The sequence below is a fragment of the Phasianus colchicus genome, chromosome 1, assembly GCF_987193195.1.
Source record: "Phasianus colchicus chromosome 1, bPhaCol1.hap1.1, whole genome shotgun sequence".
NCBI classification, from domain to species: domain Eukaryota; kingdom Metazoa; phylum Chordata; class Aves; order Galliformes; family Phasianidae; genus Phasianus; species Phasianus colchicus.
The window spans coordinates 136,391,478-136,414,982 of record NC_143436.1 but is presented as its reverse complement, the minus strand read 5'-3'; the positions used below and the strand labels follow the sequence as shown (position 1 = coordinate 136,414,982).

Below are 23,505 nucleotides of genomic sequence, written 5' to 3'. Positions count from 1 at the left end.
TGAGCGCCTCCAGGGATGGGGCACCACAGCTTCTCTGGGCAGCTGTGCCAGCGCCTCACTGCCCTCTGAGTAAAAAATTTCCCTAAAACCTTATTCAAGTCTTCTCTCTTTTAGTTTAAAGCCATTCCACCTTGCCCAATCGCTATCAGACGTAAAAAGTCACTCTCCCTCCTGTTAATTAAGAAGCAAAACAATGAGCGACGTTAGAAAAGATCACTCAGATCACCCAGTCCAACCAGCAGCCCACCCCCACCATGCCTGCTGACCACGTCCCTCAGCGCCACATCCACATGGTTCTTGAAAACCTCCAGGAACAGTGACTGCGCCACCTCCCTGGGCAGCCTGTGCCACTGCATCACTGCTCTTTCTAAGCGGGGTGACCTTATTGCAGCCTTTCAATACCTAAAGGGAGCCTACAAACAGGAGGGGAGTCAACTCTTTGAAAGGGCAGGTAAGAACAGGACAAGGGGAAATGGTTTTAAGTTGAGGGAGGGGAGATTTAGGTTGGATGTCAGGGGGAAATTCTTTACAGAGAGAGTGGTGAGGTGCTGGAACAGGCTGCCCAGAGAGGTTGTGGATGCCCCGTCCCTGGAGGTGTTCAAGGCCATTTTGCTGTTGGAGTCCCGCAGGCAGCTCTCAGTGTAAACCCAGAACTACAACCCAGCTCCCCGTACTTCCGAGCTGACGCACGGCCACCACTCACCCACCACCCGCACGACTCAGGCCCCCCCAGCTCCGCCCGCAGCGGGTGGAGCCGGGACAGGCCCCGCCTACCACGTGACGGGAAAGGCGCCGTGCCCGCCCCGCTCTCACCCCGTTGGACGCGGTGACGTTGGCGCCGGGCGGGGCTTCGTCGGCACCGGAAGCGGAGCGCCGGCCAGGCTCGGGCGCTGACAGCGCGGCCTCAGGCCCGGCGCGGCCCCGGCCCCGGTTCCGGCTGCCGGCGCCGCGCGGTAAGGCCTCGGTGCGGCGGGCTCGGTTCTCGGTGTGGCGGCGCCCGGCGCTCGCAGGTACCGCGGGGCGGGTGGGGGACGTGAGGTTGAGGCTGTGGCCTTCGGGCGTGAGCGAGCGGGCGGTGGGCGAGGCGCCTGCGGCGTGGAAGCGGCCCCGGCAGCCCGGTGCCGTCACGCAGGACGTTGCTTCGGCCGTAGGAACGTGTTTGCCTGCAGTGGGCTGGTAGCTGCTGGTGGGCGGCTGTATCGGGAGCCTAGTGCCCGGTAGGTGCTACCTGGGGGGTGGGGAGAGTGCACGCCTCTCGCAATCAACGGGTGCTGGGTCGTCCCTGCGCCCTGGGAGGTCAGGTGTAATGAGCCGGCAGCTTGGCTTCCCTACTGGGGAGTGAACGCTGAGGGGAGGCCTTATAAGTGGATGATTCAGGCTGGATGTGGCTCTGGGCAGCCTGGTTTAGTGGTTGGTGATCCTGCACATAGCAGGGGAGTTGAAACTAGATGATCGTTGTAGTCCTTTTCAACCCAAGCCATTCTATGACATATTAAAAGGTGATTAATTGTGGTTGGCAGTTCAGCAGAGTTGTCTTCTGGTTCCTTATAGAAGTAAGACAAGTTTAGAGTACTGTAAAATTACCTGAACTGATTTGTAAGCAGTATTAATTGCTTCATAAATTGGATTGGTCCTTTGACAGTGCTTGGTTGTGAAAGGGAAGGTATGGATTGCAGAACTGGAAGTGCTACTTAGCACTTAAAGTCCATCTTCTGGATTGGTTGAGGTAATTATAAATAAAAACTCTTGTGATTTCAGTAATTTTGCTTCTTGAGCTTAGTGAGTGCTGCGTGGACCATGCATTCTAAGTAATGTGTGACTGTGTCTTTGAGCAGAGAGGAACCTCATGAAGTTCAGTAAGAGCAAGTGTAGGGTCCTGCACTTTGAGAGGAATAACTGCGTGCATCAGTACAGGTTAGGGACTGACCTGCTGGAGAGGAGCTCTATGGAGAAGGACCTGGGTGTTCTGGTGGGCAACAGGTTGGCCATGAGCCAGCAGTGTGCCAAGAAGGCAAATGCTGTCTTGGGATGCATCAAGAAGAGTACAACCAGCACATTGAGGGAGGTTATTCTCCCCATCTCCTCTTCCCTGGGGAGACTACATCCAGAGTACTGTGTCCAGTTCTGGGCTCCTCAGTTCAAGAAAGATAAGGAACTTTGAGAGTTCAGTGGAGGACCACAAAGATTACTAAGAGCCTGGAGCATCTATCTTACATGGGAAGTCTGAGAGACCTGGGTCTGTTTATGCTGAAGAAGAAAGTCTGAGAGGTGATCTCATCAATGCTTGTAAATACCTGAACTGCAGAATTCAAATAGATGATGCCAGGCTTTTTTCAGTGATGTGCAGCAACAGGACAAGGGGCAATGGACAAAAGCTGCAATACAGGAAAATCCATGCCAACAGAAAGAAGAACTTGTTTACCGTGAGAGTGACAGAGCAGTGGAACAGGCTGCCCAGAGAGATTGTGGAGTCTCCTTCTCTGGAGATATTCAAGACCTGGATGCTTTCCTGTGCAACCTGCTGTAGGGAACCTGCTTTAGCAGCAGGATTGAACTTGATTCCAAGAGGTCCCTTGCAACCTTTGTGATTCTATGGTTGCGTAATGCTGGCCAGTACATATAGCCTGATGTAAAGATTGTGTGCGTAGCACTGAATAAAACTGACACTGATATTTAAAAGCAAAATCACTTTTTGGTGAGTTGAGTGATGCTTTGCATGCTTTAGTAAAGTAGATGGAAAGTAACGTATACAGCTTTTACTATTGAAGAGTAAAGAATAGGAAATGGGGTAAATGGAATCTGTATATGATGTTTCATTATAAGTTCTATTAGGCCTGAATTTTGTTAAATGAAAAAAATGTTAAAAAAAAAAAAAAAAGTAAAGCAACTTGAGATGTTAACTTGTAGTGGTACAAGCCTTGTGGCTTCTTTAGACATCTGAGAGCCAAAGCTTGTATCTTTTCATGAGCGGGTGATCAGAGAATTGCAGTGGTTTGAAGGGACCTGAAGAGATAGAGTCTAACCTCCCTGCTAAAGCAGATACTATACAATAGGTTGCACGGGTAGGTGTCCTGGTAGGTCTTGAGTATCTCCATAGAGGGAAACTTCACAACTGCTCTGGGCAGCCTGTTCCAGTGTTCTGTCACCCTGACCATATAGAAGTTCTTCTGCATGTTTGTATGAAACTTACTATGTTCAAGTTCTTGGCTGTTGCTCCTTGTCCTATTGCTACATACCAGCAAGAAGAGCCTGGCCTCATCCATTTGTCTCCCACTACCCCTTAGGTATTTAAAAACCCCCTCTCAGTCTTCTTTTCCCCAGGCTGAAGAGGCCCAGGTTATTCAGCCTTTTCTCGTATGGGAGGTGCTCTGGTTTCTTTATAATCTTTGTGGCCCTCCTTCTAGGAGTTCCCTGTCTTTTTTGAGGTGATGCTTGTAAAATCCTTGTGGTGCCCCAGTGTCTGAAAGAGCCAGCAATGTGCTGCTTTCCATGTGGAGAAAACATCTTTTAAAATAGCTGGTGTTGTGTTGGATCTACTTCAGAACAGATGTATAGTGTAAGTGTTGAATTTGGATAATTTCTGTGGTTGTTAATGTGCTCACTCTGGCCTGGGTAATCTGGTTGGAAATAAGAGCACAGATCTGTTGGATCATGGCTGGAGGGGGGGGCCACAAAAGTGGCATGTGGGATGGAACATTTCCCCTGTGAGGACAGACTGAGAGCTGGGGTTATTTAGCCTGAAGAAGAGAAGGCTCCAGAGAGCTGAGTGTGGACTTCCAGTATCTAAAGGGGGGCTATAAGAAAGAAGGGGACAGACTCTTTAGTGAGGTCTGTTGTGATAGGACAAGGGGAAATGGTTTCAAACTAGAAGTTTGGATATAATATTCTTTTTATTTTATTTTTTTTTAACAATAAGGGTGATGAGGCACCAGCACAGATTGCCTTGAGAGGTGGTAGATTTCCTGTCCCTAAAGACATCCAAGGTCAAGCTGGATGGGGCTCTGAGCACCCTGATCCAGATGTAGGTGTCCCTCTTCATTGCAGGGCAGTTGGACTAGATGGCCTTTAAGGATCCTGTCTAACTCAAACAATTGTATGACCATTAAAGGTACAACAATACAGCTTTTGTACAGGTGAATGTTAAATTTCTTTTGCTGGCGTGCATGGATGTCAGTAACTTTTTTCCTCTTTAATCAGATCACCCAGAAGACACGATGAGTGTTAAAGCTTTCAAGCTCGTCTCTGCAGTTGAGCGGGAGATGTTAATGGGAGACAAAAATCACATCAACATTGAATGCATTGAGTGTTGTGGAAAGAACCTCTATATTGGAACCAACGACTGCTTTATCTATCACTTTATGTTGGATGAGAAAGTATCAACATCTGGAAAAATAACTTTTGCAGCCACCAAGCAACTGCATAAATACCTGGGCTTCAAGAAGCCCGTGAGTGAGTTGAAAGCAGCCTCTGCACTCACCAGGCTTCTTGTGCTTTGTGATAACACAATAACGCTAGTTAATATGATGAACTTGGAACCTGTTCCCACGGGTGCTAGAATCAAAGGAGCTGTGACATTCACATTAAATGAGAATCCTGTGAGTGGGGACCCTTTCTGTGTTGAAGTCTGCATTATCTCAGTCAAGCGACGGACCATTCAAATGTTCATGGTGTTTGAAGACAGGGTCCAGATAGTGAAGGAAGTTGTTACCCCAGAGCAGCCCTGTGCTGTGGCTGTAGATGGTTATTACTTATGTCTTGCACTTACAACGCAGTATATAATTTTGAATTACAATACTGGCATCTCCCAGGATCTATTTCCCTACTGCAGCGATGAGAAACGGCCAATTGTGAAAAGAATAGGCAGACAAGAGTTCCTGTTGGCTGGTCCTGGAGGGCTAGGTAAGACTAAGCTTACTCTTTTTTTTCAGTTTTTGAACTTGTGAGTCAAAGCTTAAGTAACAGTATTTTACAGAATAATGGCACCTTTCTTCACAGGTCTGTGCTGGAATGCTGAGATAAAAGTTAAATGGTAAATTGTTGGTACTAAACGTTTTTATTGCTCTCCTGTCTTAATGCATAAAAATCTGGTTATTTAATCGTGTCAGTAGAAAGCTCCGTGTCTATATAGGCACCTAACAGGGTAAGTAATAGAAGACTAGCATACAGATGTATTTTACTACAACGCTAGAAAGAAATATTAGGGGAATTAAACTTCATCCTAAATCCTGCAGAAGTTAACTGTCAGAATTATAGATGATGTCACAGTAGTCAGTGGTAATATTTCTAATTATTTTTAGCACTAGTTTTCAGTTTTGCAAAAATAGAGCTAGGTCATGAGGAATAGCACTCTCCTCTAATGGATAACTTCAAGGATTAATGCTGCTGCAATTTGTCTAAACCAACAAACCCCGTGAGTTCAGTAATCTTGAGCTTTTTTTGGAAAAGCTGCAATATCCTGGAGTTGACAGACCAAAGGCACAATACTTGCATGCTGTTTGCCATATGACTCTATGTTTAGGAGATGCAGTTTGTATATCATTCCTAGCATATTAGGAATAGCATAATACAAATAGATCTCAAATAGTTAGGTGCTTCTTTTTTTATTTTTTATTTTAATAAATTCTGAAGAAAATCATGAGTGTAATAAATTGTTTATACTGAATTTGCAGTTTGTGACCAGGATGCAAAAGGTATATCAATTTACCAGTTTTTCCTGATAGAAGTGGAGATTAATTAGAATATCTCCTTATGCAAATTAAGGATGTTCTGCAATGTGCTTATTTTTTTCAGATTTGAGACTTTTTCTAAGCTATATTGGTTATACATCTATATTAGAATTATTTGCTGCTTTAGATGTGGACATAAATTTATGGACGTTAACCAATTTAGTAGTGCTGTGAAAGTTAAAATTTGTGAATTGACTGCAAGTATTCCTTTTTGGCATGTTTCTAAGGAGATCTCATTCTTTTTTTTTTTTTTTTTTTTTTAAATGAATGAAACCAGATTCTGTTCAACTGCTTTGGCTTTAACTGTCTCCTTCTTTGTTTATTTTTAGAAGAATGGATATGTTTTCAAAAAATAGGAGAAATTGTTTTTAGATTTTTACTTTTATCTGTTTCCCTAGAAGGCAGCTATACAGTAAAACCCTTAGAGAAACCAATATTCGTGTATAAGTAGATTGACCCGTGCTGAAAATATCAGATATGATATCTTAAGCAAATCTACATCTCTAGAGATACTTTAAGCTTTGTTATTTCTGTATATAGTACAGGTAAATCTTAAGCTCAGTCTTACTAAGACTGCTGCTTACTATATAGCTCTTCCTTATCAAATTCAGCTTCTGATCTTTCCTAATCATCTGTTTCCTGTTCTACTCCTCCTGTAGTTCAGTACAGTACCATCTACCTGGCTGTTCTTCTTCAGTAGAATTCTCAGTGAGTTTAGTCTTTTTTGAAGTTGAGAAAGTAGTTGAGCAACTTTATAATACAAACATTGTATATCTCAGCATTTAAGGTAAGCTACTGCTGTAAAGTGAATGGACTTGGAAAGGCTTGATATGAATCTTAAGTGCCAATTTTGTTTCACTTATGTACATCTTATCAATTAAGACATGTTCATTTGGCACTTGGTAGTGCATCTGTGTTGAATTCAGACTTGTTACTGAGGTGGAAACATTTTACGCTGGTATATTTGGGTCTATAGAGTTTAAAGGGACTTGTCTACTAGGTTAACTTGATTTTGAGTTCAGACAAACTAAGAATTGGCAGTAAGCAACTGCTTGAAATCATCATTATCATAAAGTAAAATATATGAGTTTCTTTAACGTAACAGTCAAGCAAAGTGAAAATTAGAATTGTTCATGGTTGATCTATAAAATGAACTATTCAGTGCTTTGGTTCTACTAGCAGCTAGTGCATAGTTCGTTCTCTGAAAAGTAGTGGAACTTGATTGTTTTTTTTTTTTTTTTTTTCTTTTTGATACATCTTCATTCTGTCCAGTAATTAATACACACAGAATTGAAAATCAGTTATTTCTGATTATGCATGAAACTCTGCTTGATAAAATTGAGTTTTTCGGGAGCTGTTATTCTATACTTCTTTACTTAATAGTTTTCAACAAACATTTCTTACCTACTGACACAGAGTACACATTTCCACCACCAATTGATGTGACTATCCCTGGAATATTAGAGGTTTTGACACATTTTAAGGTGATGCTGGATCAGGACCTGGGCAGCTTGATCAAGCCATGTATGTTCCTGTTCATTGCAGGGGAGCTGGACTAGATTAAGGTCCCTTCCAACTCTAAGGGTTCTATGATTATATGAGTCTGATTTGAAACAAGGAGGTGATCTGTGACAGCCAGCACAGCTTCACCAAGAGCAGATCATGCCTAACTAATCTGGTGGTTTTCGATGATGGAGTGATGGCATCAGTAGACAAAGGAATAGCAACTGATATTATCTACCTAGACTTCTTTAAGGCCTTTGATATGGTTCCATAGGAGGTGGCAGCAGGGACAGATGACCTGGGAGAAATATGGAGACATAGTCCATATGTGCAATGATGAGACTGCAAGCCAAAGTCCAATTGACATTGAATTTGGTTGACACCATGTAGGACAACAAAAAGAGCTTCTACAAGTATATTAATAGGAAAGGAAGGCTAAGGAATATGTGTGCCTACCACTGAATGGGGCAGGCAACCACATGCCAGAGGACACAGAGAAGAAAAAGTCTGAGGGGTTTAATTAATTGTGATTAATCAACACGGTTTTATGAAAGGATAATTGTCTGATCTGTCTGGTAGTCTTGGTGGATGGGGAGAGAGTAGTAATGTGACTTCAGCAGGGCTTTTGATGCTACCTCCCATAACATTCTTATAAGCAAACAGATGAAGTACAAGCTAGATACTGAGATGGGTTGAAATCTTGGCTCAAAGGGTTGCAGGCAGCAGCACAAAGCTCAGCTTCAGTTCAGTCACAAGCTGTGTATCTCAGTGGGCCAATAGTGAGGACAATTCTGATGCTAATGACATGGATGGTGGTATGCATTGCACCTACAGTAAGCTTGTATGTGATCTGCAAATGAGAGCAGTAGCTGATACAAAGATGATTGCTGCATTTTATTTGAGGAGGGGCTGAGCAGCCTTAGGACTGTTCAATCTGAAGAAGAAAGAGCTTGCAAAGATGGTACCAAAATTAAAAAAAAAACAAAACAAACAAAAAAAAAAAAAAACAAAAAAAAAAACCACTTCATTATGATGGTGGCTGAAGGATGGAACCTGAAAAGGGTGTGAGTCTGTTCTCAAAGATACCTAAAACCTGATTGGATTAGGTTTTGAGCAAGTGAGTTGAAGCTGATTTAGTGAGGAGGTTCCCTCCCAGTTTCATCTAATCAACTTCAGTGTATATTATAAATTTTATGTAATTAATTATAGCTTATTCTTTTTCCAGCATTAACTCTTCTCACTGGTGCATGGTTTGAACAGTTGTATGGTGATTGAGTAGCCTACAAATGGACAGCTGCAGCCTATAACTTGCAACAAGCACGTGTGCTAAGCAGAATGATTCATAAAAGGTTATGCAATTCATTTTCTCGCAGTTGGTGATAGTGCATAAAGCATAGTAGTCAACAGCAACCAACATTCCCTGTTTTCACCCATTTGTAGTATTCCTTATGCTGTCAGCTTTTATGATAACCAAAAGTTTTCATGTTGTTTAAAAAAGGCAAGTAAATAATGATGCATTTTCTTACTGTACTTTTTTCCCAGATATTTTCACTAAAACTTTTTTTTAAAAACAAACAAAAACACTGCAGAGTCCATCAGACAAATATGGAAGTTGGTCCTTTGTTGAGTATAGAGGGTTGTATTGGATGTCCTCTGGTAGCCTTTAAACTTCTGTGGTTCTACAGATTTGTAGATCTCGTAGTGCTAACAACAGTATTGTTGTGTTTTGAGTCACTTTTATAACTTTTTGGATAGCACATGCATTTCTCATATGAAATCAATCTGTGATTCTATCTATTTCATAAAGCACGTTCCTGTACTTAACCAGGAACCATGGCCTTCCTGCTGTTGCCGTTATCCGTGGGTGAAAGTTTGATGAAGACTAGACATGACATTGTTCTACCTCAGAAGCCTCAGCTGTTGAGAGCTGAGGGCTGTAGACAGATAACGAGTTGGAAAAGTACTGTACTCTGCTCTCCTTGTCTTTTCACTTCCTTAAAGGTTTTTTTTTAAATGACCAATTAAAAGGGCTCTGTGATTTAAAAATAATCATAGTGAAAAAAAAGGTTTTTAATAATATCAAATAAATATTAACATTTTAACAATTTTTATTCCAAATATAATTATTTCTGACTTTGTTACTGATTTTTTTTTTTTTCCTTCCCACCTTTTGAAATGTAATTGTAGTACAAGATGGCAAGGAGTCACAACTGCAAGGCATCAAAAATGAGTAGTGCAGTCAGCCTTGCATAAAATTTTGCTTCTGAAGCGTAAGAATATCCAAGTCAATTTGGATAGGATGCTGTGGCAAAGCAGTATTTTCTGCAGTGTGCTGTTTGAAAAAGTGATGTTGTTAGTGTAAAAGTAAATAACACTTGCTAATAGTCAGATGTGAAGTCATGACTGTGCAGCACCATTAGTCAAAGGAAAGGGTTGTTAATTTCAAAGCTGCTTTAAAGGATCCAGAAACTTAGTTTCTATACCATAGTCCTGTAAAAAAAAAAACCTACAGTCATCTGTTTTATTCACTTTTTTGGGGCAGGGAAGGAGAGGTGTTAGGTTTTTGTCTATTTGTTTCCTTCAGGGTGGCACAGCTACCCAGCTACCCTTACCTCACCCTTGCCTCATTATTCTCTGTTTGGAAGAGCTGTTGTAAATTGAATAACATAATCTTTTAATCTCCTCTATCCTTTAGAACTCAGACTCATTCTACCAGCTGCCAAGTGGCTCATTCCTGCTGAAGAGCAATATTCATAGGCATATCTTTTTAGTGGAGTGAGTGTTCTGATATTAAGTGGTACGTGTTCATGTTTATAACAGAAATTTACATGATGCTCAGTTGTCAAAGAATTATTGAACAACATCTGCAAGTCTAGACTGGAATTTTCCATCAGTTAATAGTAGAAAAGTCTCAGTAGAATTGGTGAATACTAAGTACGAGAAATGGAAGCAAAGGCTTATGATCCAGAAGCAAGTCACACTTTTAAGGTAGGAGGAGGAAGGACAGAACAGATAGGAAGAAAGGACACTAGCAACAAAAAAATTAATATTAACTGAAAGTACTGGATTTAATATTATTGATTTGATGAGACAGCATAGGTACCATTGGAATATTAAAGATGTTTTTTATCTGTGCTTGGCTTATGTAAAGATATGCTTTATATGTTGTTTCTGAATATTTTTCTTAAGAGATATGAAAACTGACACTTTTCAGGAAGTGGCTTTTCTCTAGGAACTCTAATTTAATTCAGTGAAAATTTAGCCATGGCAAAGTGGAGAAGTGAAAAACTGCACAGGGACTGGCATTCTCTTTGGGTGTATGATGCTGCAAGGACCAAATATGCCTTTATTGCGGGATAGGTCGGGTTGTGCAGATCTGCAGCTCTTACTATGACAATATTGTTTGAATATCCAACCTCACTAAATATTTATGGTTTGGGATGAATTTGAACAACGTGTCATAATTAAAGATACTTTTATAGAAATAATTGGATTATATGTTAGTAGCTTTTTCAATATTTCTCTTTTCATTCTTTGTGGTATTTATTTCTGTGGGTGTTGGATAAAGAACAACTTCAAACTGAACAAGCCAACAGGTTTGTAAGATCCAAGGAGGTGTGATGTGCTGCCACTGTGCCATCTGATGCTGCATCTGTTCTTCTGAGACCTGTTATTCCTATACCTTATTATCAATACTGATGGGGGGAAATGCTCTTCAATTAGTGTGAGCCTCAGGCTTCTTTCTTTTTGTAGGCATGTTTGCAACTGTAGATGGCATTTCGCAGCGTGCTCCTGTGCACTGGTCGGAGAACGTGATTGGAGCAGCTTTGTGCTTTCCCTATGTGGTTGCTCTGGATGAGGATTTCATTACAGTGCACAGCATGTTGGACCAGCAGCAAAAGCAAACCCTGCCATTTAAAGAGGGTCATATTCTACAGGATTTTGAAGGTACTAGAGAACAGTTGGTTTTTCTTCTTTTTGTACCAGTAATTCTGGAACAGTCACCACTGTGAGCATAGTCACTTCATTTGTTGTTTTTTGAGGGGGTGTTTGTTTGTTTGTTTTAAACAAATATCTATCAAGTGTGTGGACTATTGTAACTTCTTGGCAAATATTTTTGTCATTTAGGTTCCTGCAGCCTGTGATAGGAAAAAATTGTCATCTAGAATTCAGTGCTTCCAACAATATGTTGAATGTACTTTAATCAAGTTAGTTGTTGGATAGGAGTGTGTGAGCCTAGAGTTTTTTCTTGTATCTTAATACTGTTTCTTTAAAAGAAACTAACGATGTTACGAATCCATAATTGTGGGCTACAGATAGATGTCCACTTGTTCTCCTGGCAAAGTTTACGTATCTTACAATTGTTCTTTTGGATGCCTTTCTAAAACAGCTGATAAAGCTTCATAGAATTATAGAATGGCCAAGGTGAAAAGGACTTCAAAGTTTCAACCCCCCTGCCATGGGCAGGGTTCCCAAGCCTTCAGAAGTAGGTATTTCGTAACAAGTTGTTAAACAAATACACATTTTTTTAATGATCTATCCTTCAATAACAGACCAGCTATGCAACATATTTCATACTTGTTTTGTTTTTGCTCTTTTCCCTAGAGAGCTACAAACCCTAGTACTATGAATTGCATGTTACGTATCACTTTTTGTGTACAGCTGTACAATTTCCTAATGCAAGCCTGAGGAAAATAGGCTGGCTGTTAAAAGTCTGTTCTCTTGAACCTAATTTTAAAGTGATGACCTGTATGACTTAGTTCAACATAAGTGAAATATAATCAGCTTCATTTACTCAGAGCGGGACAAAATCTGCTATAAATAAGTTGTATAAGGAGTGCAGTTTAGTAGTGAACTGTGCTATCTGGGGAATACAGTAATAACAAAGATAAGTTTTAAAACTTTAACCCTGTTTAGATTCTTATATCATGAATGTTAAAGCCTATTTCTGAAATATTGCTATTTTTTTCTAAAAAGAGTGTAAAATCAATGTCTTTTTGTGTTCTCCAGGAAAAGTGATTGTTGCTACTAATAAGGGTGTGTATATCTTGGTACCACTGCCTTTGGAAAAGCAGATTCAGGATCTTCTAGCTAGCCACAGAGTGGAAGAAGCCCTTGTTCTAGCAAAAGGAGCTCGAAGGAATATTCCAAAAGAGAAATTTCAGGTCTGTCCTTACTTGAATTTTGATGGTAATGTAAATTTACAGGGGGACCATGTATTGCCAGTGGTCATATGATCACTGGGCAGGATGGGAGAGGAATTTGCATTGAAGAGGAATCTACTAATACCTTGTATTATTTCAACTTGGAGAAACAAATGTGCTACTGAGTTGATATGTGTTGTTAACAGCTGTGATGCTTGCAGCACTGAGTGTTGCTGTTCTGCTGGTTTTTGCTATTCTTTTTTTTCCCTTGTTTGTAACTTAAAACCAGAAAACTAGTGATAGGGAAGGAAACATTGCAGTGCTTACTGTAGCTCTCTGTTCACTTGTTAGATATTATTGCTGTTTAAAAAAAAAAAGTATACTTTATTTCCATTCAGGGCTTTTTTTTATTGGGCATTCTCACTATACCTTAAACTCCATAGTATACAACTTTAAAAACTGTGGTAGGAAGTGTGTAACAAACACATCCTAATTCCAGACTTGGATTGGTATATAGCAGAATGGTTAAGATTTCTGTGGAGTAAAAAAACCATCTCTGTAGCTCTTTATTTAGCGTTAGAGACTTGCACTTTGTTTCCTTCTTCCTCTGGTTTATGTTATAATACACATGCTTCTGAATTTACTCCTATCTCTGATCTGGAGTCTGAAATTTGGATAAAATAACGTGAAATCTCTTGTAATATAAGGAAATAATCAGTGTATTCTGGAGCAGTATTTTAGGAAGTGAACTTGAAACTATTCACCAAGTATGTGATTGGATGTTTGATGGTTTCTTTCTATTTGATCTGTAATCCACATGAAATCTATATGTGGAGCAGAAATTAATATTTTCTTTTTTTCTTTCTAGGTACTTTAGGGTATTACGCTGCCATCAAAATGGCATCTGTTGCATTACTTTCAGTTTGCTTAGAATACATTGAAATTGTGGTACTCGACTCTGGAAATTTTAAAACTGCAGTGGACCAAAATGAATTCAATCTATCAGGAAATATTTTAATTTTTAAAACTTTGTAGTTTTGTTCATATCATAACATGTAAATGTTATTCGAGGCCCTTGGAAAGAAATCATTAAATGAAATGAAAATTCTAAGAGCTTTCACTTTGATCCATAATTCCTCTGTAGACTGAGTGGCTGGGAGATTTCACAATGCAAAAATTTTGGCAGAAGAGTGTTTCCATGTTTCCCCCCCTTTTAGGAAAGTACTTGAAAAGTACTGAAGTACTGGAAAGTATCTCAGCAAATTCAGAATTCAGCTTGCAGTTTGTTTTAATGTCTAACTTTTCCTTTGAAATCTAAAGAGGCAAACTAAATTCCTGCTATGAGGACAGAATACATGATTCTGTCTTCTGTGTATTTTGGCCTCTAATTTTCCAGGTATTTCCAGTTTACAAAATTTAGTGTGAGAGATTTCTTAATGTGTTGTTTTTTTTTTTTTTTTTCCCCCACAGATTTAGCTGCAGCTCCTTGTATAACATTCATGATTAATTCCTCTGAGGTTTTCTTTCTTTTAGAGGTTTTCTACCTTTAGAATAAGTCACCTTCTATTTACTAGTGCCTTATGTGCACTTGTATGTATGCCTTACTTCCCCAAATTACTGTTTCCAAGAATATTAAGTTCTTTCTGACTTTGTGTTTTCAAGTGTATTCAATTTCCTTTTGTCAGTGATTTGGCTGAAAAGCAAAAAATTTACATTGTAAGCAAAACCTCTTGAAATTTTAAGTTCTAAATACAGACTGATGTTAACTACAGCTTGAATTGATGAAGTCTCTCATTGACTTGTTAAAATGGTTCAACTTAAATTCTTTGTTGACATGTTAGACCAATTTTTCGGAATGCATCAGTAGCTGGAAATGTGATGTGTTGAGCTTGCTTTCCAACATGCCTCTAATAATTAATGCTGTCATTACAGTTTTGGTACAAACACATCAGTCATTCCTTTACTATAGTATCCCATAATATAAGCTTGACAGAATACATCCAAATCACATGCTTCACATGCATCTCTTGCATTGTTTCTTGGGCATTCTTTAATTGATCAGATAATCTCTCTCTCTTCTAAGTCCTATCTAATAAATATCTTCAGGTATCTATTTTCCAAGCTTTACTGATTCTTGTATAGCTGATATTCAAGGCCTTAATTCACCATTTTATACTAGCAGGAGTAGGAAGATGAAAGTATTGAATTAAGATGCTTGATCCAGCAGCTATAATTTGTGCAGTTGTTTGATACAATTAGTATACTACCTTCATTTTCAGTAAGTTGTTTTATCTTTCCCAGTTTGGAATGGCTTTTGCCATTGCATATGTGACTTGAACTCAGTCAAGGGAGCTCTTGAGGACATAAGGTTTTTTCTAAAGTTCAGTGCTGCGTTGTTGTTGCATGCATGCACAGTTGCATACTTTTTCTATTTACATCCACGTAAATATATATGTATATATGTCAATAATGCAGAATGATATTTGGGTTGAATCAGTAAAGTACTGCATTCTCAGAATTATTTGTACAGCAAATGCTTAGTTTATGGCAAGGAGATCGTGCATTAGTAGCTCTAACATTATTTAACACATGCTCATGCAGACTGCATATTTCTGTTATATTACATGAAAATGTGAGCATCAAGAATTATCATTAAGTAAAAACTGCAAAGCAAGAGAGGTGCAAGGGAGATGGCTTCACTGGATATCATTTTTGGTAGAAGAATAGAAAGGCCTTTCTACCATGCTACCATGAAATGACTGAACACTACTTATTAATTTTTCAGGACAGCTGAAGTTTGCAGAAATCATGGTTGATGGTAGTGAAGACCTTGATTAGATTGACACACCTCTTGCATAGGTATCTCTTTTTTTGCCTCTCATTTCTCTCTAGTTTCAAAAAACTTGTTAACTGCATACAAACCTGATGAAAACTGAGGTGATTTTCTAGAAAAAATCTTTTTGGCAATCTTGTTGAGAATTCTGATAATCCTAGGAAGGCTTTTCCAAGCTGCTGGTAGAATTAAGGCTTTGCTATAGCTAATGTGGCTTCAGCAGTCAGCTTTGTTTACTAGTGCCTTTTCAGATACTAATTAATAGAATTCTTTATTCATGTTTCTGTAAGTAAACTTTTGTTCTTGCTATTTTTTCTAATATGAATTCAGTCAGCAGTATAAAATTTACCTAAGGCACTTCAAGTCCTGTAGTTGTTATGTTGGGGCAATAAGTATGTCTTGAATTCTGGCAGACTGTAACTTAATGCCTTATTAAATGTGCCAATTAACATGCCAGTTACAATATTCTGGCACACGAATCTAGAAGGACTCAGGATCACTTCTGTATCATAAACAAAAATAAGCTGTAGTTGGCATGTAGATCTACCTTATTTTAAAAACCCTGCAAAATATTGTCATATTTTCCAGATCTATTGCTTCTGTAATCTTGAGGCGTTTTACTGTGTAATGCTTACCTTGATGGCTGAAAATCAACCAGAATACTCCATATCTTATCAGTGTTTATTTTAAAGCTGTAGAAGCATCTGCTTGGGGATGTCCACTGAAATTGGATAACAAAGGAATGAGTGAAGATACATTAGTGAAAGTGAATACCACTTAATCAGTTTTAAATTTAAAGCTGATTTCTTAGGCCTATACTTAAACTGTCAACAAGCTCTTGTAAAGATTGCTGTAAAGAGTAAGCCATACAATTAAGGCAGTGCCTTCAGTGTGTTGGATCAATGCGAACTTAACTCTAATATCCTAATTCCTAATGTGTAAATATTAGTGGTCCATTGACTGGAAAAATTGAAAATGGACTTCCAAAAACCCCTAACTTTAATGTTGGTTTTTCTAGTAGTTTGATCAGTGTTTGTCCTTTGGCCCTCCCTAGCAAGCCTGAGGTCAGATTTTGAAGACTTTCTGGTGCAATAGGATGTGGGTTGAAATCCTTCATCAGCACCTATCTGCATCCTCAGGCAGTTACCAGACAGCTATTCATAAACTCACAGATTTCAATTCACTGGTATAATAACACAATTGTAAATCTAAGATATGGTTTTCTTGTGTATGCATTATCATCTGAGGTAGTTTTACTTTATTGCTCTAATTAAGTTCCCTTTTAGCATATCATTTGTCTGAGAAGATGTGCCAGATAACATGTCCCTTTGTTTACCCTTCTATCCCCAACACTGTGGAGGCAAGAGAATTCCCTACTCTACAAATCAATAGTTTGTAATGGTTTATTAATGATCAAGGATAAGTATTTCCTTAGGATAATCCATTAGTAAAGTATGCACAAACTAAATGGACGTAAGCCAAGAATTTCTCTTGGTACATCCACAGTCTTTAATCAAGATGAAAAATCAATGATTGGAATATCAGTCTACCCTGCTTGAAGTATGCCTGAATTATGTGCTTGAATGTATTGGAATTTCTCTGGGTGTTCTCATTGAAAATGGAACTCTTATTCATAACAGCATTCATGTACTCTGCTTGATGTCAGAGAACTGCATATTCATGATAAAGTTGAAGGGTAAAGTTGAGAGCATGTGGAGGTGGCTTAGCTGTATTCACAAAACACTTGTTCTGTCTCAAGTGATGGATACTTTGAAAGGAACCTCAACTGTGATTTGCAGTAATTTTCTTTTTCCCATTGGAAATATTTGAGCTACATTTAATCTAATGGTAACCAATTCACCATTCATATTTAAAAAAACAAAAAGTACCATATTATATTTAAAGCAGATTTGTTCTTTTCCTAGTGATTTTTTTTCTTTGGTAAACTCTAATTCTTTTTCTGTCTGGGCATGATCATAACAACAAAACTCTGTAACACGTTACTTTCCTTGTGCTTTTACTTGCGCTTTCCTTTTAAACCATATTTTATGTACATTTCGTGATGTATTCTGTATTTGATAAATTGAACTGCTTTAAAAGTATTTGTTTATTAAAAACAACAACAACAAAAATCTGTCAGAAAATCAGAAATATTGCTATCAGCTGGGAAAGAGGCTGTGAAAATCACCAGCAAGGAGGCAGGAGAAGTGTGGTCAGAAGAGGACAAAGTTGGCTGTGTGTGTTCAGCTGGGACCCTTGAGTTTGTCTTTTTTTTTTTTTTTTTTTTTTTTTGTCTGGTGAATTACAAGAACTTTAAAGATAACCATTGGCCTCTTGTAAATTCCATGAACGAAAACTTGAGGCAGGTCAGACTGGTGTTAGATGAGTCAGTGTTTGAATTCAAGTTTTCTTATTCACTATTTGTTGACTTGTTTTCAGTAAGTTTTTGTGGATAGTATTGTTTACACACATCTGTGAATGTAACTCAGCCTGGGCAGCAGATTCAGAGTATATGTGGGTACATACAATTTAATATCGTGATATTATTTTTGCATGCTACTTAATGGTTCTAGTTGAAAGTCATGTATTCAGTGTTTTTATGATGTACTTGTTACAGCTCTGACTAGCATTATATGGACAACTCCTTAGAAATATAATAGTTTTTCTCCCCTTCTCTTTTATAGGTAATGTACAAACGAATCTTGCAGCAAGCAGGTTTTATACAGTTTGCACAGCTTCAGTTCCTTGAAGCAAAAGAACTCTTCAGGTAATTGTGTGACAAGAAATGTGGTAGCTTATCTTTAAATAAGGGGTTAGTGTAATTGGCTTTAAAAACACTTGGTCTCTTGAATATTTTTTGATGCAAATTTGAAATCACATGTGATAAAATGGCTTGCTTAGGGGAAAATCCAGAGTAAGATTGAAACAACTTTGAATTTCAAGAGTTAATGCAACTGTATTTTGATGGGTTTTTTTGTACGCTAATGTCCAGTAGTGTTAAAGTTTCTCTAATTCTATAATCTGATTCTGAATTCTCTAATTCTGTAATCTGTGTGTTCTACATAATAGGAAAAAGAGTTGCTCTTGGGTTAATGGAAATGTTTCGAGGAAAGTGAAGCTTTGGGAGAAGTTACAACTAGAGAGGGAATTCTCCATTTTTGTCTCCAGTGTACTAGGATAATGGGAAACACTGGGCTTGAATGGGCCATGTACACAGAGTGGAAACTGGAGAATGACAGGAAAGACCTGAACAGCATTTGAGCAATTTGGTTTGGCCATGACCACTGTCTGTTTTACCTTGTAATTTTTGGCACTAGTGACCAACTTACAGTTTTCCTGCCTGTGATTTTCCAAACACTGGATTAAATCTTTGCTGTCTTGTGTATCTGAAGCAGAATTAAAAGGTCTATGAAGTAAAGAATCCTTTACAAAATTTCCACTAAACTTTTCCACATGGATTTCCAATAGACTTATTTTTACTGTGGCTGGCTGTGGTAAAATAGTTTGAGGTTGAACTAGCTGTAATGTTTATTCTTTGTCTAGGTGTGTTAGGTGGCTAGGATTCTATAGCAGTGCAGCTATCTTGACTATGGTTTGACCCTTCAACCTCAACTCTTTTATTCCTTTACCCAAAATTCCTGGCAGTAATTGCCTGCAGTCTATTCTGGGGGTCCTACCTTGCTAGCAGTGGTTTAAAGGTCTTTAAAAGTAATGAAAAAGAGGAAATGCATCCTGTTGAGAGCTCTGGCACCTTGTGGGTAGAAGGGAGATGGAACAGCCAAGTTCAGTTATGCAGCATCTATCCAGCTGGCAGTCCATCTGACAAGCAAGTTTCAATGAACAGTGTTGTGCAAGCTCCTTTATAGAAAAACTGTTACATGAGAAAACTTGCTGTCTGAGCAAGAATTTTGAAGCTGGGTCAGCATCCCAGGGTGTTCCCTTCCTCTCAAAGTTGCAACTCCAAAGTAGAACTGCATTTCATGAACTGATGAAGTGTATATCTGGGTGTAATCTTGTTCATTCTAATGATAATCTAATAATAATTCTAATAATCTTATTGATATTTGTTGGAAAACTGAGAAAGATAATGACAATCTACACAAATACTCCCCTATCTGCATGTATTGCTCTGCAGGTGGTGTAAGTTAGTGTTAGTCAGAAATAATTCATTTTAAAATGCCAAAGGGCCACTTGGTATATCTCTGAGGAAAAGGTAATTTAGCAGTGAAACAGCAGCAGCAGAAACTTCAAGAAACTGGTGAGGTATGGATCCGCTGCTGGCCAAATTTGTAGCAAGATTGGCTCATTTCTCAGAAAACATCTATGAGTTACAGTTTAGACAGGAAATAATTACATTGGACTAAGTCTCATTTTCTCATATCAGTAATCCTTGGTTAATTTTGTCAAAATAGTTATCTGATTCTTAAAGTCATAGATCTTAGAGGTTGAAGCTTTTAAGAAGAATACTTTTCTACTACGTTCCTTTTGGTTGTGCTGATTTTTCCATGTACTGACTAATGCTGACAAAAAGGAAGGAAGTGGTAGCTAGATTTAAACTAATAGCTAACAGGGGGAGGGAAGATTTTCTTTTTTTAGCTGAAACTGTTAACCTTAAAATGAGCTGTCACAGTAGGACTTGTTTGGTTTGACAAACTGTTATTGCTAGCATCATATTATCCATTCTAACCTGCAAATTGTGCTTTTTTGTGTTGTTACCATTGGGGATTTACAAATACATAAAGCAAACAGCGTGTTTAGCAGGCTGTTGCTGAATTCATCATAACGGGTGAGGTCATCATAATGTGGATCTAAGAATTTCAAAACCAAATGCAACACCCAAAAAGAGGAATTAAAAGGAAACTTCAACTGCGAGAATCGGCAAAGTAGATGGGAACGCTTCTTTTATTAGAGGCTGACCTTCCTAGGTAGAGATTGAGCTTTTTAGGCAGTAGTGTGTGAATCATTTCATTCAGGGCCAGGCTGGATGTGGCTCTGGGCAGCCTAATCTAGTGGTTGGCGACACTGCACATAATAGAGAGGTTGAAACTAGATGATCTTTGAGATCCTTTTCAACCCAGCCCATTCTATGGTTCTGTGATACTATAAAGCCTCTCTTTACAGGAAGGCTCCCTGTGTTCAAATTTTGCAGTTTTCTGTTACTGATGTTGCTGTTTCCATGCTTTGCAGTCTTTAGGCTCTGAAACAAGATGCTTGCTTACTGCTCTTAAATTCCTTGCTATTGCTGCTGTCTCCCAGAATTTTACTCTTCTGGTACAAATTCAGTAGCCTCTGGACATCCTTAAATCATATTTTTCAAGTTCTAAGTATTGTTAACAATGTGGTGCTTCTTACTGGTTTATGTTTTCTGAATGGCTTGAGGATTATTTCTTTGGCAAGAGGTGAACAACTTGGGGTACACCTTCAGCACTTTAATTACTTCAGAACAATAGATGAGAGGTTAACCCATTTCGTAGACTCACTGAGCAGCAGAATGGTTGAGGTTGGAAGGGACCATTGGAGGTTCCTGCTCAAGTGAAGACCACTGAGAACAGATTGCCCAGATCTTTATGTGGAAAGATAATGATAGGACAAGGGGAAATGGTTTTAAACTGAAAGAAGGATGACTAATATTAGGTATTAGGGAGAAGATCTTTATTCATAGGGTGGTGAGGTGCTGGCACAGCTGCCCAGAGAAGCTGTGGTGCCCCATCCCTGGAGGTGCTCAAGGCCAGGTTGGATGGGGCTGGGCAGCAGAGCTGGTGGGGGGGCAGCCCTGCCCATGGCAGGGTTTGGGGCTGTGAGGTTCTTCCAACGTAAGTCATTCTGTAATTCTGTGATCATTCACAGTTATTGCCTACGGATTGAAAAGATGTTCCTGCTCCATTTAGTTCCATGGTCGTAACTAATTTCCTTTTAGAATTTTCCGATCAGTTTTGTGAATGGGAAAGTCTTTCTGAGGTTGATTGTTGGATAGATAAAAACATCTTAAGTTTTGTTTATGGGAAAAAAAAAAAAAAAAGTAAACAGGATTTCTTTTGGAGAACTTGAAGTTCATTTTTAGTTTTTTCAACAACACATTTTTCAGGAAAGCTAGTCTCTAAAGATGAATTCTGAATAATGAATTGACAGAGAAACAAAATATAAGTCTTGATTCCTTGTTGTTCTTCTAAAGCAAAGCCCTGGATGTGGTATCATTCTAAGTGTGAAAATCAGATATTTGCCACATTTGGACCAAATTCCAATTTTATTATTTCATAAGATTGTCTTTTCCATTGCTTGAGGAGTTTCTTGGATGTGGTGGAGAAAAACTGTGTAGGGTAACATACTTGTGTTACAGTGTGCTACATTTGCACAGTCTTTGTGGCTTTCATGCAACCTTCCGCTATCTGTTGTTTGGTTTTTTTGTTTGTTTGTTTTTTGGCCTCGTTCAGCTACCATTATGTATTGATGAAGTGTAGGACAGTCCCAGGAACTTATCCTAGTCGAGAGAGCTGTTCAGCTGATTTTTTTTTTTTTTTTTTTTTTTCCCCACTGTATGCCACCAAACAGCTGTAAGATGTCAAAAGCAAAAGACTGGACAGTCTCTGAATTCTCAGTAATCTAGTAGAGATTAAAAAAAAAAAAAAGAAATATAGAAATATAAAAAATAAAATTCCAAATTTGTTCTGATGATACTTGTTTTGATGCAGAAGGCAATAGCTTTCAGAAACCAATGACCTGTTGGTGTCCTGCCTCTAAGCATATGTGCACTCATTCCCAGAATGTTATTTTTTTTGTGCCTATGTATACTTTTTCTTTCTTTTTGCTTCATCTAGTTTGACACTGTAATTGCAGAAGCGGCCAGCTTGATGTCCGGGAGCTGATCTCTCTGTACCCCTTCCTGTTGCCTACTTCCTCTTCATTTATACGGTCTCATCCTCCACTGCATGAGTATGCTGACCTAAACCAGCTGACCCAAGGGGACCAGGAGAAGATGATAAAATGCAAACGCTTTCTCATGAGTTACTTGAATGAAGTCCGCAGTACTGAGGTTGCAAATGGCTACAAGGAAGATATTGACACGGCTTTACTCAAGTTATATGCAGAGGCAAATCATGAAAGCCTGCTGGACCTGCTGGTTTCAGAGAACTTTTGTCTTCTAACAGATAGCGCTGCATGGCTGGAAAAGCACAAAAAGTGAGTGGATTTTTTGAGTATGGCACCCTTGAGACCAGTAAGAAAAATGCTTGACCTAAAAAGCTGTTGACTTCTAGAGTGATGTATTTCTGAATTAATGTACAAAAGCCAATTTGACTTGACTTGTAAAAATCCCCAAACTTGGGGAGAAAGGCCTTAATTGACAAGCAGAGATAAAGAAAAGATATCTAGTGGAATACGGAGTTTTCCCCTTGAAACTGTGTCCAAAGCAAAGATTAGTATTGGTATGGATCACAATGGGGAAAAAGCAGTTTATTTGCCCTTGTGATAGTGTTAGATAGAGAGCTGAATGGATGCAGCAGCAACAGTAGTCCTAAATGTCTGGGACACAATGAAAAGTTGCCTCAAAACACACTGTATCTTCGGTAGAAGCTATTAAGTAACTAGTAGCTTTTAAATTGTAGCTGTGTATTTGAGGCAAGAAGGAAAAGCTGCTTTTGAATTTTGAACTCAGTGTGCTCCTACTGATTTACTAAAGGGATACTGTTTAGGATCACAGAATCACAGAATGGCCCAGGTTGGAAGGGACCTCAAGGATCTGAATCTCCAACCCTTCCCCCCCCCACCTGCCACAGGTAGGGCTACCAACCTCCACAAAGGATTGAAAATTACTTCAATTTGGAAATGGCAATGGATAGAGAATTAATTGGGGGAAAAAAAATCATTCATAGATAGTCTTTGTCTTTGATTTCATTTCTTCAGTCTTTAAAGTGTATGGTGCAGTGGTAGCAAGTACAGTTGTGAAGAGCAATCTTTAATTGTGATTAGATTTAATGCAGGTGTTTTATTGAATGCTCTTGGCATGTCTGTTTTGCATGGCAAGCCTTTGCAGATGTGAAATGCATAACATAGTTTTGTGAGAAAAGTCGTTATAGAACTTGAGCTTCATTTATATTACAGTACACAAAAAACAATCTGTAATGGTACTGAATGAAGCTCTTCCTTACCTAACTTGATTTCTTGATTTCATGGTGCAGCGAAGAAAAATGTTTTTGATAGCAAAACAAAATTTTAAATAAAAGCAGCATATACATTTCATTTTAATTGCACTTGATTAGATATTAGCAGAATGCTTATTAGCTGTGTTAGGTCTGTACATGAA

At 38.8% G+C, this 23,505-nt stretch overlaps 1 protein-coding gene across 3 annotated transcripts in view; it reads left to right on the top strand.

The window, feature by feature from the left end:
• Window positions 1–890: 890 nt before the first annotated feature.
• TGFBRAP1 (transforming growth factor beta receptor associated protein 1) overlaps window positions 891–23,505 on the top strand; it is a 33,702-nt gene continuing 11,087 nt past the window's right edge. Inside the window, exons 1-6 of one of the 3 annotated variants that reach the window (XM_031605177.2) lie at window positions 891–1,010; window positions 4,198–4,899; window positions 10,983–11,177; window positions 12,240–12,394; window positions 17,891–17,973; window positions 22,041–22,382. In XM_031605177.2, the coding sequence (XP_031461037.2) occupies window positions 4,215–4,899; window positions 10,983–11,177; window positions 12,240–12,394; window positions 17,891–17,973; window positions 22,041–22,382 (1,460 nt within the window). In that variant the 5' untranslated portion in view covers window positions 891–1,010; window positions 4,198–4,214. The other 2 variants (XM_090127958.1, XM_090127964.1) reach the window with 2 other exon arrangements.